The sequence below is a fragment of the Pyxicephalus adspersus genome, chromosome W, assembly GCF_032062135.1.
Source record: "Pyxicephalus adspersus chromosome W, UCB_Pads_2.0, whole genome shotgun sequence".
NCBI lineage: Eukaryota > Metazoa > Chordata > Amphibia > Anura > Pyxicephalidae > Pyxicephalus > Pyxicephalus adspersus.
Genome location: NC_092870.1, coordinates 13,813,027 through 13,830,394, shown reverse-complemented (window position 1 = coordinate 13,830,394; position 17,368 = coordinate 13,813,027). Strand labels below are relative to the sequence as shown.

General features: G+C 44.5%; 1 protein-coding gene across 3 annotated transcripts in view; it reads left to right on the top strand.

The window, feature by feature from the left end:
- The window catches only part of LOC140342781 (IQ motif and SEC7 domain-containing protein 2-like), a 418,938-nt gene that overhangs the window by 388,551 nt on the left and 13,019 nt on the right, over window positions 1-17,368 (top strand). For all 3 annotated transcript variants that reach the window (XM_072429132.1, XM_072429133.1, XM_072429134.1), the window contains 2 exons: window positions 846-1,007; window positions 16,766-16,939. In XM_072429132.1, coding sequence (XP_072285233.1) covers window positions 846-1,007; window positions 16,766-16,939 — 336 coding nt within the window. The remainder of the gene's footprint in view (window positions 1-845; window positions 1,008-16,765; window positions 16,940-17,368) is intronic.

The window sequence follows — 17,368 nt, the reverse complement described above, 5'->3', positions numbered from 1 at the left end:
CAACCATCCAAGGTAGATCCTGTCCAGAGGAAAGAGGATTGTTGTCCAGAAAGGCTGAAAGGAGCTGAGGAACGGAGCGCTGTCTGTCCTGCAGGACCTCATGTTTGCTGAAGAGACTTGATGTTGTTGTTCATTTTAAAGACATCATCGGATCCAGAACAAGACCCGGGTCAGTAAAATCGTGCACGCACCGCATTATAGGATTGGCGCCTGAAATGCCGGAGACTGAGATTAGACCTGCAGTAGTTAGTCATTTGGGGTCTATGTGTGTGGCAGGCCGTAAAGGTTGTTGATTGTTTACCACAAGGACTTACCAGTTCAAGTTATAGTTCTCAACGGAGATCAGGAAAGAACTTCACCTTTACTCCAGTCAGTCCAGCGTTTTGATTGGGAGTAATACCAGGCACGTGCCATAAAATCAGTTTTGAAAAAGGGTGGGGGAAACACTGTATAGGCCGGTAAGATTGTAAGCTGCTGTGTCGCACTGCGGGCTAGCCTGTGTCTCACACACACATGATTGTACCTGCTCTATAGGGTATAACGGGTATGGCTAGGCAGAGTTAGTTCTGCTCAAGTGTTTTGTCTACCATCGGAGGGCGCTGTGCTGTGCGACACAGGGGTCTCAGCCTCTGGGCTGAGTGTATGTCATTTAATTCTCTTTGTCTACATATGTGGGATTTTGCCCATTGCTATATCTAAAGAAAGTTCTGTTTTGCATAAGCTGGTGTCGGTGTTCCTGGGGAGCCCACTCGGGTACACGGCTTACATTCTGTCACTGGAAGGAATCTTTGTGGAAATCTAACATGTGTACAGGGCTTTACTGATTCATCTCTTTCTACTCACAGATTACCAACATGGAATCAAATTACTTTCTGCTGTCCCTGGTGGTGAAAGGAAGGTCCTAATTATCTTCAATGCTCCAAGCCTTCAAGATCGGCTGAGGTTTACCAGTGACCTACGAGAGTCCATTGCTGAAGTTCAGGAAATGGAGAAGTACAGGGTCGAATGTAAGCGTAGCAGATGTTCTAGTAGACATAGCTACCTAAACCCTTGTCGGTTAAAGGATAACTGTATACTTAAAAATACATTGGTTTGTTTAATTCATAGCAGGATTCAGAGAGCTTGTTTACAAAAACTGGACTCATTATCTTATCTGCAATGAATGCATCTTTTATCCCTTTAAAATCACTGCAAATATATCAAAAATAACTGTTAGTCTACCAGAAGTCTAGTTAGCATCTAACTTCCTCTTTGAGCTAGTTTCTCCTCTTATATATAGTTTTTTAGGATTTTTTAGGTACTTAGACACAACATTATGTGTAAAATTTTACACATAATGTTATGGGAAAATCTATTTTTATTTGCATTTCAAAAGGTTGATTCCAACAGTACAGTCATAAGAAAGAACAATATTAAAATAGAGCATCCAATAAAAACAACAAGTAAAAAAAACATATTATATAAAGCAATAATAATAATACAGGAGAGGAGTATGGATACTAGGGGTGGGGATACCTGGGATTCACAGTGTAAAAGAGAACCATGGATTCAGAGACTGTTGACAAGTGAGAGGGAGGAGGAGTACATCAACCATATGGACCATCGGGGGGCAGCAGGTATCCATACATTTTTTTTTCGCTAGAGATTTCAGGAGTAGTGAAAGTAGTGCTAGGGAGTGGGGGTTAAATGCTGATCATATAGTTCCAAGCATACAGAGAAGACATCTTTATTTTTTTTTTTTTGTATTTGAAATTGTATTTTTATTGAAATTTTTAGACAAAAATACAGACAAGAAAAATAATAATAAATAACAAATGAGTACAAAATATTAAAAAACACAACTCTTCAGTCAGTTATGTACATCGCTGTGAGAGGTATGCTCAAATAAACTCTGCATAAAGAAAAAAACAGAACATATTGTGATCACACTCATTTAACATATATTATACAACAGAACAATAGCCAATAACCCAGGCAAACCAGCAACAATGTAAAGAGGAGGTGGGGCAGGGATGGGGGGGGCGGTAGAGTGTGGCAAGGACATAGGGTGACATATGGCGTTTATTTATAAAAAAGTAAAACAAGTAGAGAGTCATACAGGCATCTGGGTGTAGTAATAGTCCCAGACTTATTATTATTATTATTATTACTATTATTATTAAACAGGATTTATATAGCGCCAACATATTACGCAGCGCTGTACATTAAATAGGGATTGCAAATGACAGACTAATACAGAATGCCTAATTTGCAGATAAGCATAAAAAGATGTGCGTGGGAGCTCAACCTTCTCCCAAAGTTCTTGAAAGGTGAGCAACCGCTTCTCCACCGGAGAGGGGGACCGAGTAGATTTCCATTTGGAGTGCATTCTGCAACCAAAATATGAGAAGCTAGCTTACGGGTGTATTTCGGCAGGAATGTAAGGGGTTGACCCAGTAGGTGGGTGAGAGGGTCCAAAAAATCTGTTGTTGGAGTACATTACAAAGCAACTTGTTTACTTGAGACCAATACTCCTGGATAATGGGACAAAACCAAAAAATGTGCTCCAGGGAGCACCGGGAAACTCCACATTGCAAGCAAGTGGGGTCAGTCCTAGGGAACAACCGCTGTAACACCTGCGGGGTATGGTACCACCGAAGAATAATTTTGTACAGATTTTTTTTATACAGCGTACATATGGAGCTTTTGTTTGCTGCTTCCCAAATTTCTAACCATGCATCCGCATCCAACGTTCAGTTCAGTACTTCCTCCCACTTACACATGTATGTAAACTTGCCAGAGGCGTCTCGCATAGAGTTATGCAATAAACTGTATATAGAAGAAACAACACCTTTGGTATACGGGCCCTCCGCACACAACCTCTCAAAAGGAGTCATGTTTAGGAACCTGGCTGAGGGCTCAAGGGACCGGATGTAATGCCTAATTTGCAGATAAGCATAAAAAGATGTGCGTGGGAGCTCAACCTTCTCCCAAAGTTCTTGAAAGGTGAGCAACCGCTTCTCCACCGGAGAGGGGGACCGAGTAGATTTCCATTTGGAGTGCATTCTGCAACCAAAATATGAGAAGCTAGCTTACGGGTGTATTTCGGCAGGAATGTAAGGGGTTGACCCAGTAGGTGGGTGAGAGGGTCCAAAAAATCTGTTGTTGGAGTACATTACAAAGCAACTTGTTTACTTGAGACCAATACTCCTGGATAATGGGACAAAACCAAAAAATGTGCTCCAGGGAGCACCGGGAAACTCCACATTGCAAGCAAGTGGGGTCAGTCCTAGGGAACAACCGCTGTAACACCTGCGGGGTATGGTACCACCGAAGAATAATTTTGTACAGATTTTTTTTATACAGCGTACATATGAAGCTTTTGTGTGCCGCTTCCCAAATTTCTAACCATATATCCGCATCTAACGTTCAGTTCAGTACTTCCTCCCACTTACACATGTATGTAAACTTGCCAGAGGCGTCTCTCATAGAGTTATGCAATAAACTGTATATAGACGAAACACCCCCTTTGGTATACGGGCCCTCCGCACACAACCTCTCAAAAGGAGTCATGTTTAGGAACCTGGCTGAGGGCTGGAGGGATCGGATGTAATGCCTAATTTGCAGATAAGCATAAAAAGATGTGCGTGGGAGCTCAACCTTCTCCCATAGTTCTTGAAAGGTAAGCAACCGCTTCTCCACCGGATGCAGCAGATGTCTAATTTGGAATAATCCCCTATCCCTCCAGGGACCCGACATCACCCCCTGCAAAGTATTAGGGATCTGTGGGCTGTGGATTACAGATGTCAGGCTTGAGGGTTCTGACAAAAGGCTGTATTTGTGTCTACAACTCCGTCGAACAGTCCTTGTGAACACCATAGGAGCCAGCAGGTCTTTATCAGCCAAGAGCAGGGATGAGCTTCAAAGCATAACATTAGGGTGTATGGGAGCTATCCAACCCTCCTCTATTTCTCTACATACTGTGGGTGAGGTCCACAGTGGCAAATATCGCAGGTGGGCCGCTAAATAATATTTGTGCAGGTCTGGGGCCCCTAGGCCCCCCACTGTTCTGGGGGTGCACACTACCGTCTTAGCTAATCTGTGTCTTTGGTGTGCCCAAATAAAGTTTAGAAACGCTGTTTGCATAGTTTTTAGTGCTTGGGGGGGTACCCGGACTGGCAGAGTCTCAAACAAAGTAGTTTAGGAAGGAGCATCATTTTCAATTATGCAATTCGCCCAAGCAGAGATAGCTGATGATTGGTCCACTTACTTAAGAGAGACTGCAGTTCTTTGAATAATGGTGGAAAATTATGTGAGTAGAGCTGGGGATAAGTAGAAGTAATCTGGACACCCAGGTATTTAAGTGAAAGGGCCTTCCACATGAAAGATTGAGAGTTCTGTAGGGCCAATAATTGTGGGATCGGTCTGTGGAGAGGTAACGCGTTAATCTTGTATCCCGATACCTCACCATAGGTATGTAATTCCTTCCATAAATTTGGGAGAGAGGTGATTGGTTGAGTTAAGGTTGAAAGAACATCATCTGCATACAGGGATACTTTATAGGAGCTCCCCCTGAGTCGGACACCCTGAATGTCTGGATTGGACCGTATTGAGATTGCGAAGGGCTCAATACAAAGGGCAAATAGTAGGGGGGACAAGGGGCACCCTTGTCGAGTACCATTCTCAATGGCAAATGTAGCAGATGAGGCGTGGGGTAATTTAACTGAGACTGAAGGGGATTTGTACAATGCCTCGATCGCCTTAACAAAGGGCCCTGCAACACCCATTTTATGCAGAACACAAAACATAAACGGCCAGCTAAGGCGATCAAACGCCTTTTCAGCATCTAAGCGGAGGACTAAAGAGGCCAACCTCCTCTTATTTATAATATCAATAACGTCTACCACTCTTCTTGTGTTATCACTAGCATGGCGAAAGGGTATGAAACCTGTTTGGTCCCTGTGGATGAGAGAGGGGAGGAATTGTGACAACCTTGTAGCTAAAATTTTTGTAAAAATCTTCATATCTGAATTTAAAAGCGCTATAAGCCTATAACTAGAGCATTCCATTGGATCTTTAGGCACAACTGTAATATGGGAGGCCAACATGGATGGAGGGATTGGTTTACCTTTTAAAAAATCGTTATACAGAACTAGGAGATGTAGCAAAAGATCCAGCAGGAGAGTTTTAAAATGTAAATAGGGCAAGCCATCCGGACCCGGGGCTCTAGCCGATGGTAGCCGTTCAATAGTTTTACTAATTTCCTCCTCAATAATGGGGCTATTCAGTAGCTCCAAATACTCGGGCTTCAGTCGTGGGAGGTCTAATCCCTCTAAATAAGAAAATATTTTTGGCTGCAAATTCCTCCCAAAGGAACTTTGGGTTTGGTGAACAGATTTGTAAAGATCAGTATAATAAGTCTCAAAACGTGAGCCAATGTGGGAGGGGTCATATCTCATCCTTCACCGCCATAGGGGAAGAGCCAGCCTGCATATCTCTCAGGCAAGCAAAGTATCAGCCTTATTGCCCTTATGGTAGTATAGTTGACGGGTTCTTTGCATCATCCAACTGACTTTTCTTAAGTCTAGAGCCCACAATTTAGACCGAAGAGTGGTTATCTCCCGCAGGAGGCCCAAAGTAGGGTTTCGAGTATATTTTGCCTCTGCAATACGAAGTGCTTGCGCAGCAAAAGAGTGCTGGAGGTTGGAGTCTTGCTTAAGGCGGGAACTCAAAGATATACAGTGTCCTCGGAACACCACCTTATGGGCCTCCCATAGAGTAGATTCATGTGCCACTGAACCCATATTTTCTTGAAAATATTGTTGCACCCTTTGTGTAAGAGCTGATTTGGTACCTTCATATTTGAGCAGGAATTCATTCATCCTCCAATGACAGACCGTAACGGTAGCTGAGGAAAACAGGACATCTAACGTGAGCGGAGCGTGGTCAGACCAAGTAATAGGGTGAATCTCTGCAGACACACTATTCCGTAACAACGGAAGGTTAGTGAAAATATAATCAATTCGGGAGTGGGTGCAGTGGGGGGGAGAGTAGAAAGAATACTGTTTCCCTGTAGGATGGTGGATCCGCCAATTATCATTGGGGCAGTGAGCCCAAGGGGGCGCCAGAGAAGGGTCAGAAAACTGTGACCAGATCATCACCGGATTGGTCAGCGCCGAAGTTGGACCAAGCTTCAGGCCCCCCCGAGGCCACTATGGAAACCAAGCATCCAACCTAGCACACCACACATGGCAAAGGCAATACTGTAGTTATCAACTAATCAACAGGTGGGCAGATGAGAAAAAACAGCATATTATCCAAAGCAGAAATAGCATAATGCAAAAGCATATCAATATTTAAACATGAGGCATTAAAGAGGTCCGCAGAGGGGAGTAATCAGCACATGAAAACAGCTTCAGCGTCCCGAACCAGTAGGGTAATCCAGTGGTGATGGGGGGTCCCAGGACCTGCGTTGAGTGCGCCTTTTGTGTTGCATCCCTTGCCATGGAGGTGAGCGCGGACGGGGAGGGTCCTCTGGTTCCCAGCCTGGGAGTTTCGGACGATCAATACCCAAGTCTCTACAAAAGGCTGGAACATCTTCCGGATAGCGAAGATAAGAGGTCTTACCATCCCTGCGAGCTGAGAGGCTAAAAGGAAAACCCCATCTGTACGGTATATGGTTATCCCTGAGCACAGTCAGAAGTGGTTGCAGGATTCGGCGCTGTTGTAGGGTGTGCCATGACAGATCCTGGAATAGCTGAAGGGGTGCACCATCAAATTCAAGGTTACGCATATTCCTGGCTGTTGCCATAATTTCATCCTTTGGATCCGTATCCGTCAGATATCATAAAACATCTCGTGGCCTGGATGCCGTGCCTGGTTGTCTGGAGGCTCTGGTTATCTTGATTTCTCGAAGGGAAAAACGCCCTAGTATGCGACCAAAAAAGGCTTGGAAAACTAATTTCAAATCTGCATCTTGGGTGGCCTTCGGTAGGCCGCGAACCCTGAAGTTCTCTAATCTTTTGGGAGCTACCAATAGATTTATGGGTAAGGGCTGCGATATGGGTAAGGGCTGCGATATACGACAGGTCCCCTGAACTTTAGCCACCAAACTTTGGAAGTCCGCCTTAGTAGGTAAAAGCTGCATGTATTGTTGCCAAGGGAGAGGGGAGGAATCACCTAGAAAAGAGGGCCCTACCGTGTATGGTCTAGAAGGGGTTAAAGTCCCCAAAGCCTTATAAGCAGAATCCCCCTCCATCCTGGCCCTGGGGCCTGTTGTGGACCCTGCCTGAGAGGAGACCACTGTAGCAGAGAGAGGAGGGCCTGAAATGGGGGATCTGCAGGGACCATGGACTGGGGTGCTCTGTGCTGGAAAGGTCAATCCAGTGGAGTAGGTTGCAGAAAAGGGGACCCTGCAGGAGGTGCAAGTGGAGAAGCCGCAGAGGAGGGGGACCCATCAAGGGATGCCTCGTTACTCACCGGTTCTGCTGTAAAGGAGTCCAGGGGCTCAGGAGAGCCTGTTGCCCACTTAGTAGAAGAAGAGAGGTCTCCCTGCTGGGGAAGGTGAGTATCCGCCTGTGTGCAGGGGCCCAATGCATCTGTGTCTCTTTCTCCTCCATCTCGCCGCCACGTGTGTGGAGAAGAGGCCGGCGCCATCTTGGAGGCGGGCATGGAACCCGGGGAGGGATCGCTGATGAAATCGCTTATGGACGGCTGATCCATAAAGTGCTGTGATGCAGGGATAGGGGGAAGCTTCCTCACCCTGGCTCTGCGTACTCTGCCCATGTGCTTTGCAGGAGGAAGCCTGGATGCAATAGATAGTGGCCGGCGCTGACGGAGCTCTGGGATCAGGCAGCCATCTCATGGGCCCGCCAAGCCACACCCCCGAGAAGACATCTTTTTAATAGGGCTGAATAACCAGGCAGGAGCACCAGATTTGCAAGTATGTGCCTATTTCTTTCCCACAGCCCCAACATGTGTGAGATTTGTCTAGAAACATATGGCTTAATGAAACTGGATCCCTGTACTACCTGGTGAGGATTTTGTGTTTTTTTTCCTGCAGGTAACAACTGATAGAAGTCTTATGCGTCAGTGTAAAGACCTTCTGCCAATCAATGTCGGAGATGGTTTGACCCATGTCTCTATGCCATTCTCAGACGTATCTGGGCAAGGAATCTACCGTGGTGGCTAATAGTACCTGATGTACAGTGGAGACCATGTGGCGTGGGGGATCGGAGGATACACACAGTTTTTGAAACTTTTAGGGGTCTATGCAAGTAGGGAGAAGCATGCAAGTGCTTACAATAAGAGTGTAATTGGTGTCTGACCACCCAATGCATTCCCAAAGAGGTACAAGAGGTGGGGGGAGGAGGGAGCCCCGCGCAAGGTAAACAAAGTGTCTGCCAGGCCAGAAGGGCCAGAACTCGACTGTATCCACCTAGGGTGGAGATGGAAATACCCATGGGGAATGCAGGGTTGTCCAACAGGGGTGTGAGTGGTCCCGGATAAGTAGTAAGATGAAAACGACCTGACCATGTTTTTAATTTAGCCCTGGAAAGGGGGGGTGCGCAAATCCAGTAAGGATAAGGTTTGCTCTGCTAAGGTTGACAGGTTGACTTCAGGCATCTTATGCCAGTCTACTATACGTGCCAACGTCACCGCCTTGTGGTATAGTTCAAATTTTGGGAGTTCCATGCCTATATCTCATTTGGGGGAGCACAAAAGAGAGAATTTAAGTCTCGAGTGACCTTCTCACCAAACAAATTTTACACAAAGAGACTGCAGGGTTCAGAGGAACCCATTAAGCAGGGCAATGGGAATAGTTTAAAAGATATACGAAAATGTGGAAAGGGTGTCCATCTTTATACGAAAATTATACGAGAAATACGAAAATGTGGAAAGGGTCTCCATTTGCCACATCCCAGACCTAGCCAATGGCATAGACATATCCGTAACCTTGACCACAACCTATTCTTAAACTGCCTTACGTCCCTCACCCCCACTCTCTCCAAAATCACCTACCCAGATAAAGCTGCCATCCACTTTGACTACACACTTTCTTTGGCTCTAGATAAAGTTGCCTCTGCCCCCTTCCGCTACCCCCGCCCTGCCCACCTCCAACCTTGGCACAACAATTAAATCAAACATTTACAAAAGACTGTTCGGGCAGCTGGCCCAGTGGAGAAAATCTGTCCTTGTACCGACTTAATGGACTACAAAGCAAGACTACAACACTTTAACACTGCACTCACTGTCGCCAAGCAAAAGTATTTCTCCGCGGTCATTCCTCTCAAGCTTCCAACCCACGCAACCTCTTCTCAACAACTGACTCCCTCCTAAACCCGACACCTGCTCCCCCCACAACATCCTTCTCTGTCCAAGACATTGCCACCTACTTCAGAGATAAAATTTTCAAAATCAGACATGATGTCTCTGCTTACTGTGCCACTCCAACCATGTTCAACCCTTTCCACCTGTCCCCCTGTCAATCATCACTGACCTCACTGTTACTGTGGATAAAGTCGGATAAAGTCTCCTCCCTTCTCTCATCATCTCCATCTACTACCTGTCTGCTTGACTCAATTCCCTCTGATCTACTCTGTGCTCGTTCCTCCACCCTGGCCCACTCACTAACCAAACGATTCAATTTTTCCCTCTCTACTGATATTTACCGCTCCGCTTTCAAACATGCCATTATTCTCCCTATCCTAAAGAAATCCTCACTGGACCCCTACCTACCTTTTAGCTACTGTCCTATCTCCCTTCTCCTATAAGTTTCCAAACTTCTTGAGCGCCTTGTCAATAAAAGACTATAAAAGATTACCAACCAACTCTCTCCCTGATCCTCTCCAGTCTGGCTTTGTAACTGCCAATTCCACCGAAACAGCCCTTACTAAAGTGGCCAATGATCTCACCAAAGTCCCAAAGGTAACTTTTCCCTCTTCTTTTTCCTGGATCTTTCCTTTGCTTTTGACACTGTTGATCACCCCCTTCCAATACAAATCATGCACTCCATTGGTATCAGTGACACTGCTCTCTCTTGTTTTGCTTCCTATCTGTCTGACCGCTCCTTTCAAGTTTCTTTCAATGGTAACTCCTCCTCACCCACTCTCCTCCCTGTTGTTCTCCAAGGGTCAGTCCTTAGACCGGTTCTCTTTTCTCTGTACACCTCCTCACTCGTTAGTCTCATATCCTCCTTTGACTTACATCTGTATGCTGATGACACTCAAATTTATCTGTCCACCCCTGACCTGTCTCCCTCAGTCCTGGATAAGGTTTCATGCTGCCTGTCCGCCATCTCGTCATGGATGTCTGTCAGATTTCTGAAACTCAACTTGGATAGAACAGAACTCCTCATCTTCCCCCCTCAAATTCCAAATCTCCCCCCGGTATATTTCTAACTGTTAACTGTCATTTGTCCCTCCCCTCAGGCACGTTGCCTTAGCATCACCCTCGATTCTGCCCCCCCATATTCAGAACATTTCCAGGTCCTGTCACTTTCACCTGAGCAGCATCTCCAAAATCCGCCCCTACCTGTCCCGAGACCACCAAACTCCTTGTACACACTCCTATTTCCCGTTTGGACTACTGTAACTGTTGTAACTACTGTACTCCTCTCTGGTATTCCACTAACTCGACTCTCTCCTCTACAATCTATCATGAATGCTGCAGCCAGACTCATCCATCCTTCCCTCCACTCCTCTTCCGCTGCATCTCTTTGTAGTTCTCTCCATTGGCTTCCATTTCACCTTAGAATCAAATTCAAGCTGCTGTGTAGCACCTGGTAGAAAAATACTCCCACTCTCTTCGCTCCTCCAATGACCTGCAAGACTTTTATAGAGCTGCCCCGACTCTCTGGAATGGTATTCCATATCCTATTCAGCTTGCTCCTACTTTCTGCTCATTTAAATGAGCACTCAAAACCCATCTTTTCAAAATTGCCTACCCGTCTTCTTCTGTCTCTTAAAACCCTAACTACTTCCCACCACTCCCTATATCCCCTCCTATTGTGTGAGACTCCCCCCACCTCCTAGATTGTAAGCTTCTCTGGGCAGGGTCCTCTCCTCCTCCTATGTCACTCTCTGTACCTGTCTGTAATTTGCAACCCCTATTTAATGTACAACGCTGCGTAATATGTTGGCGCTATATAAATCCTGTTTGATAATAATAATAATAATAACCATGATATTGACTTGGACTTCCAATTTTCAAGATCTCTAGATAGTCTTTTAAGTAGTGGGGTATAGTTAAGAGAGTAGAGTAAGTTGAAATCTGCCAGGATCGCAGTGCCTAGATATGTGATGGAGGTATTTTATTTAAACGGAAAAATCTCTTTAGGTGATGAGACCAAGTGTGGTGAGAGGGTCACATTCAAGGCTTCTGTTTTAGAGTAGTTCGGTTTAATGTTACTAAAATGATCGGAGTGTAACTATTTTGCAGTTGTGTGAGGTATAGTTAGAGATCATCTGCATAGAGGGACAATTTGTGGTGGTGAGACTGAGTCTGAACACCGTTTTTGGAGGGGTTGATACGAATGGCCACTGCTAGGTGTTGTATCATCAAGTCAAAAAGTAAAGGCGAGAGCGGGCAGCCCTGCCCTGTCCCGTTGGATATAGATAAGGGTTCCGACAAAGTCCAATTACCCAGCACTGTATTAGCTGGGGTAAAGTGCCATGATCTTCCTCATGAGCAAGGGGCCCATGCCCAACTGCTGCAGGGTCATGTCTAAGAACCGCCAATCAACTCTGTCAAATGCTTTCTCTGCATCACAGCAGCGCCTGATGTTTTTGTGCATAAGAGATGAGATAGATGCTTAAAGTTGTGTTGTCCCTAGCCCCTCTTCCCAGTACAAATCCCACTTGATCACCATGTAGGAGGTGAGGTGAGAGTCTAGTGGTGAGAATCTTAGCATATAGTTTAATGTTAACGTTAGTCAAGGAAATAGGCTGATAGTTGCCACAGAGAGATGGATCCTTACCCGGCTTAGGCATTGCGGAAATATTAGCTAACAGCATATTGGAGGGGATGGGTCTGACTCATCTAAGGAATTAAAGGTGAGAGCAAGGTGTGATACTAGGGACTTGTTGGACAGAGCATCCGAACAAGATCATTTCCGCCTGTGGCTCTATTGTCTGTAGGAGCTCCCTTCTGACATTAGTATTCTCCAGGAGATGTGTGGGTGAGAGATCACATTTGTGGAGTGCTTCAAGTTTAGCAATCTGGGAGAGCAAGGATTTAACTTGCACTGCACGTTCCCTCTTTAGCCTGGAACCATGCTTGATGAGGATACCTCTCAGTACTCACTTAAATAGTTTTCCATTTGGTAAGCGAATGAGTAGGGTCCTGGGCATGAGCCTTTTGGAATTCAATTATTTCCCTTTCAACCTCAGCAACACAAAATGAGTCTTGAAGAAGCGAGTCATTCAGACGCCAGGAGTTCAAAAAATACTGGGGCATGGTCTGACCACAGACACAAGCCTAACCGAACCCGAATGGGGTTCTCCAATAATACTTGAGTGATCAGAAAATAATGGATTATGCTAAACGTGTTGTGAGAGTAGGAATAATTGCTGAAATCCTTATCACATGGGTGGGTTATGTGCCATATATCCACAAGATGGAGCTTTTGCCATAGGTGTTTGGTGATGGTTAAATATGGGATAGAGGTTTTACCAGAGGATGTGTCACTACCTTACGATAGGTCAAGGTCGATAGGATCAAGGTAAGAGTACCGAAGCTCTCCAATGCTGATGCTATATTACTCAGAAATCTAAGTTGATCCTGGGTGGGAGCATAAATGTTAGCTAGGGTGTATACTGTGTCAACCAGTTTAATAGATAAGAAGATATATCCCCCGTGGGGATCTATTTAAGACTTGAGGCATAGAATCGTCTCTGAAGTGCGTTTCTTAAAAAAAAAAAAAAAAAAAAAAAGCATGTTACATTTAGATTTATGCAAGTGATATAGAATTTGGCTGTGTTTCTCTGGCGTGGTAAACCCCCTCACATTTAGTCTAGCAAAGGATAGTGGATTGTTAAATGTTATGGCAGATTAAAGTGTGTAATGCCAACAGCAATGTAGCCATGTACCCAGGCTTGGGAAGGGGATAGGAGGATGAGGATAAACCACAAGGAATGGGGGGGGGGGAGAGACATTCTAAACCCAGAGGTGCAATACTCTGCATCAATTTTTCTATGTGGGGTGTCATGGAAGGTCGGGCGGGAAGATCTCCCTTTTTAACCCGGCAAAAGAGGTAAAAGTACAAAAATAGCAAATACTATTATAATAACAAAAATAGTTTAAAAGTGGTGCTAATCACGTTTCCCCAAAATAAAATGGGCTGCTCCCCTAAATAAATTATATTGAGGAAAAAAGAACAAGAATAGCTAGGATTTTAGTGCAGCAATGAAATGGTATATTGTGAAAAACAATTTGAAAGATAATTTTACATATAAGAGTAGCACAGCGTTTTGATCGGTCTTTCCCATACATAATCATGGAAAAAGTGACCGACGGACTACATAATGATATCCCTATTGAGGTTTTAAAGAAGAAAAAATGGAAACATCTTGTATACTGACACATTTTGCGTCAGCTTCCTCAGAGGATTTGAAGAACCTTTGGAGATAGCATATATACAATTGGATTTAAAGTTGACTTTGTATCCCTCAGCTGTGTCCCTTATTGGTAAGTTCTGCTGACTATTAGATTTGACTAATATAATTAGGCTAGGTTGTTAAGGAGCGTAGTTGGTGTTTTTTATCTTGGGTTCTGAATGACGGACCCTGTCAGATTTATTTTGTTCTGCATGTTACTTTTTTCTTACATAGTTACATAGTAGGTCAGGTTGAAAGAAGACATAAGTCCATCAAGTTCACCCACTAGGAAATAAACATATCCCAGATATAAAACCCTATAAGACATAGTTGGTCCAGAGGAAGGCAAAAAAAACCCCGGGTACAATTTGCTTCAACAGGGGAAAAAAATTCCTTCCTGATTCCATGAGGCAATCGGATGTTCCCTAGATCAACAGTCACTGCTATTTTTACTTTATATCCTTAATCCCCAGTTATATTCTGTGCTTCTAGAAATCATCCAGCTTTTTCTTAAAGCAATCTATAGTAGTTGCTGAAACTACTTCCTGAGGGAGCCGATTCCACATTATCACAGACCTTACAGAGAAGAATCCCTTCCTTATCCGGAGCTTAAACTTTGTTTCCTCCAGACGCAAAGAATGCCCTCTTGTTTTTTGTAATGATCTCAAAGAGAATGAATGGAGGGAACTGTTCAGCAATGAAGTGAGGCGCTGTTCGCAGAGGCTGTCTGCGACTTGCGTGGCAGTTTCCTTGTCTGTTCGATCCACGGGGATGGCTGTGGAGGTTCCAAGTTCAGGAGAAGACCCGGCCACTCAGGTAATGATATATCAGGTAGACCAAAGTAGGACTGGAAGCCAGGGAGGTCATTCAGATGATTGAGAACCATAGCTTTGTTGTCGCGGAAGGCAGTCAGCTGGAAGGGGAAACCCCACCGATAGCAGATGCCATTATCTCTGAAAAGATTCAGCAGTGGTTTAAGGGCTCTGCGTAAGGTGAGAGTATGGCGGGATAAATCCTGAAGCAATTGAATAGGCAAAGAGTTGAAGGTGATGGCAGATTGCATTCTGGTGACTTGCATGATCTTAAATTTGAAAAAATGTAATCTGCATATAATGTCCCTGGGACGTTCCGCATCCTTGCATTTGGGACCTAGAGCTCTGTGTATATGATCAATCTCAATTAAATGATCCTTAGGTTTGTCCACTAGCTCGTTTAAGATAGTGTAAGCAATAGAGCATAATGTCTCAGGATCAACGGATTCAGGTATCCCACAGATACTAGATTGTCTAGATTGTCATGTTGGTATATTAATTGGTGCAACAGGTTAGTATGAGCATTTAGGGTGTCAGCATGGGTAGCAACATCATGCCTCAACTTCTTTGTAACTTCCTTAATCCTACACCCAGATCACGTTTTAAATCAGCCAACTGAGATCTGTAGGTAGTTTCCATACACTGGATGTGGTCAAGGTCAGCCTTAGTGGGGAGAGCTTTGAGACAACTCTCCATGTCCCAATCAGTTTGTGAACCTGAAGGTAGGGGGGCAGGGGGATTCCTGCTGTGAACTATCTATGCTGCAGGGTGAGTGAGAGCGTTGAACTGGGCTCACCTGTGTCACAGGGGGATCTGCAGCCTCCATCTCATCTCCATGTCCTCTGTATCCTCATCCAGCACCATCTTGGAAACTTTCTGCCTCTTGGCTGCTGGTGCAGGGGAGCCCATTTTGGAGAAGAAAGAGCCGATTGCTCTGGAATTCGGGCCATTGGTTGCTGTGTCTGATTCCTTGTGCTGCTGCCTACCCATTTTTGGAGCAGTGAGGAACTGGAGAGTGCTGCTGAGATGCTTAAGAGCCGGGTGGAATAGAGAGCTGAGAGAGAGAATGTCTAGTCCACTATGCACCAAGCCATGCCCCCTACACATAATGTTATGACTAGGTACCTTAAAAAACCTAAAAACATGAGAGGAGAAACTATACAAGTTTAAATAAGGATGTGGTACCAGAACTATGTCTCCCACTTATATACTGATAAATCTGCTTTCTCTTTGAGCTGACAGCAGTGTTTGCTGCACTGAAACCCAACCAGTGCTGTCAGCCCACCCTGCCTCACTAAAGCGCATGAGGGCAGTTCTGACGCTGGGCGTGCCTCTGTTTCTAAGCTTCATCAATTCCATCCAATCCGCTGGCCAATCAGAAAATAGCCCCTTGATCAGCCCTGGCTATTTAGCTAGCTCACAGACAGCACTCTGTGTTCATGCAACAAGTCTTCACTCATGCCGAGCCCCTAGTTCTGTGCTAGTTCCAGTACACCTGCTGCCTAATCCAGTGCTTCCTGTGTCCAGCTCCTGTGTTAACCCCTCGTTGTCCAGTCTGTTGGTTCCCAGCCATCTTCCCTGTGCTGTTCCTGTGTTCCTGTCTGTGGATATCCTTGCATTACCTGTGCCTCCTTGTGATTTGGTACCATGTTTTGCCCACCTTGGTGTGCCCAAGGACCGCAACCTGGCAGTAACCAGCAGCGCAACATCCTTACCATTAGAGGCTCTGGAGAAGACCTGGTTACTGCTTAGACTCTGCGCCTTGGCGCTTCTCAGGGCTCACATTATCTCCCTGCAAGCCATAATGCCCCCTAGTGGTCCTGTCTCTCCGTGCGTGACACTCCTCATATGCATACATTGATTTCTTTCCATGTTTTCTAAAACTGCCATTTACGATGAAACAAATTGTATTAAGAAAAAGATGCTATTTAACCAATTTTACTCTGGTACCTGTATACCCCTTGTGGATTAGAGCAATGTTTTCGATTTTGCTATGGACCTGTGTAATTTTCTCATAAGTTAAGTAGTAATACATACATCTTTCTGTTCAACTTAGGTTTAAAATCATTGTACTTTTCACAAAGAAGTATAAATGTCCTGTTTATCAGCATACTAAAATGTAATTTTAGTATAAAGATTTTTTTTTTTTTAATAATTTGCTCATCACACTTTCAGACAATCTTTGAGTGTATTTTACTGGAATTGCTGGTAACAGCAATAATGGAGTGGCAGCAAGGGAAGAGGTACCAAGTGTAGAAAATATACCCTAAAAACTTTGAAGAATTTTAGGATATCTACCCTACACCAAAGATCAAGTGCTAAAACCCTAATTTTTTTTACACAAATATGTTTAACTCTGCCACCACTTTCTTTTATTAGCTGAACTGGAGAAGCAAAAGGGAGTACTGCACCCCAAAACATCTCCTGGGCCAGGGATGAAAGAGGCTCTGAATGGCACTCTGGGACGGCCAAGCCTGGGCGACACATATGCACTAGGTGAAGGACTGAAGAGAAGTGCACTGAGCAGCTCATTAAGAGATCTCTCTGATGTTGGTGAGTTCTAGCTCCAGCAATCCGAGATAATTTATTTATTTATGTTCACACAAACATACTCATCCCTTGCTTGCATATGTTGTCATAGACTGAAGTGTACCTAAGTCTGTTAACCTTGGGCCAGGAATATAAGTTAACCATAACCAAAAGAAACTCCAAAAAAATGATTGTAGACCTAGGAATGGTACCATGCAGCCATGTTTTAGTTTGAAGACTCCACTGTGTAATGTTTACTTGTACACCTTGAACACACATTGCCTTTACTGCTTCTCTCATCATTCCAACACGCCTAGTTTGAACATATTTAACTTAACCCCCTAGCATTCTAATTCTGTCAGTTTTTTGATGCAAAAAGTGATCCTATTTTTTTGCATAGAAATTTTTGTTTATATTGTGGGCCTGTAATTCTTAGGATTAACTCCCGGGTAT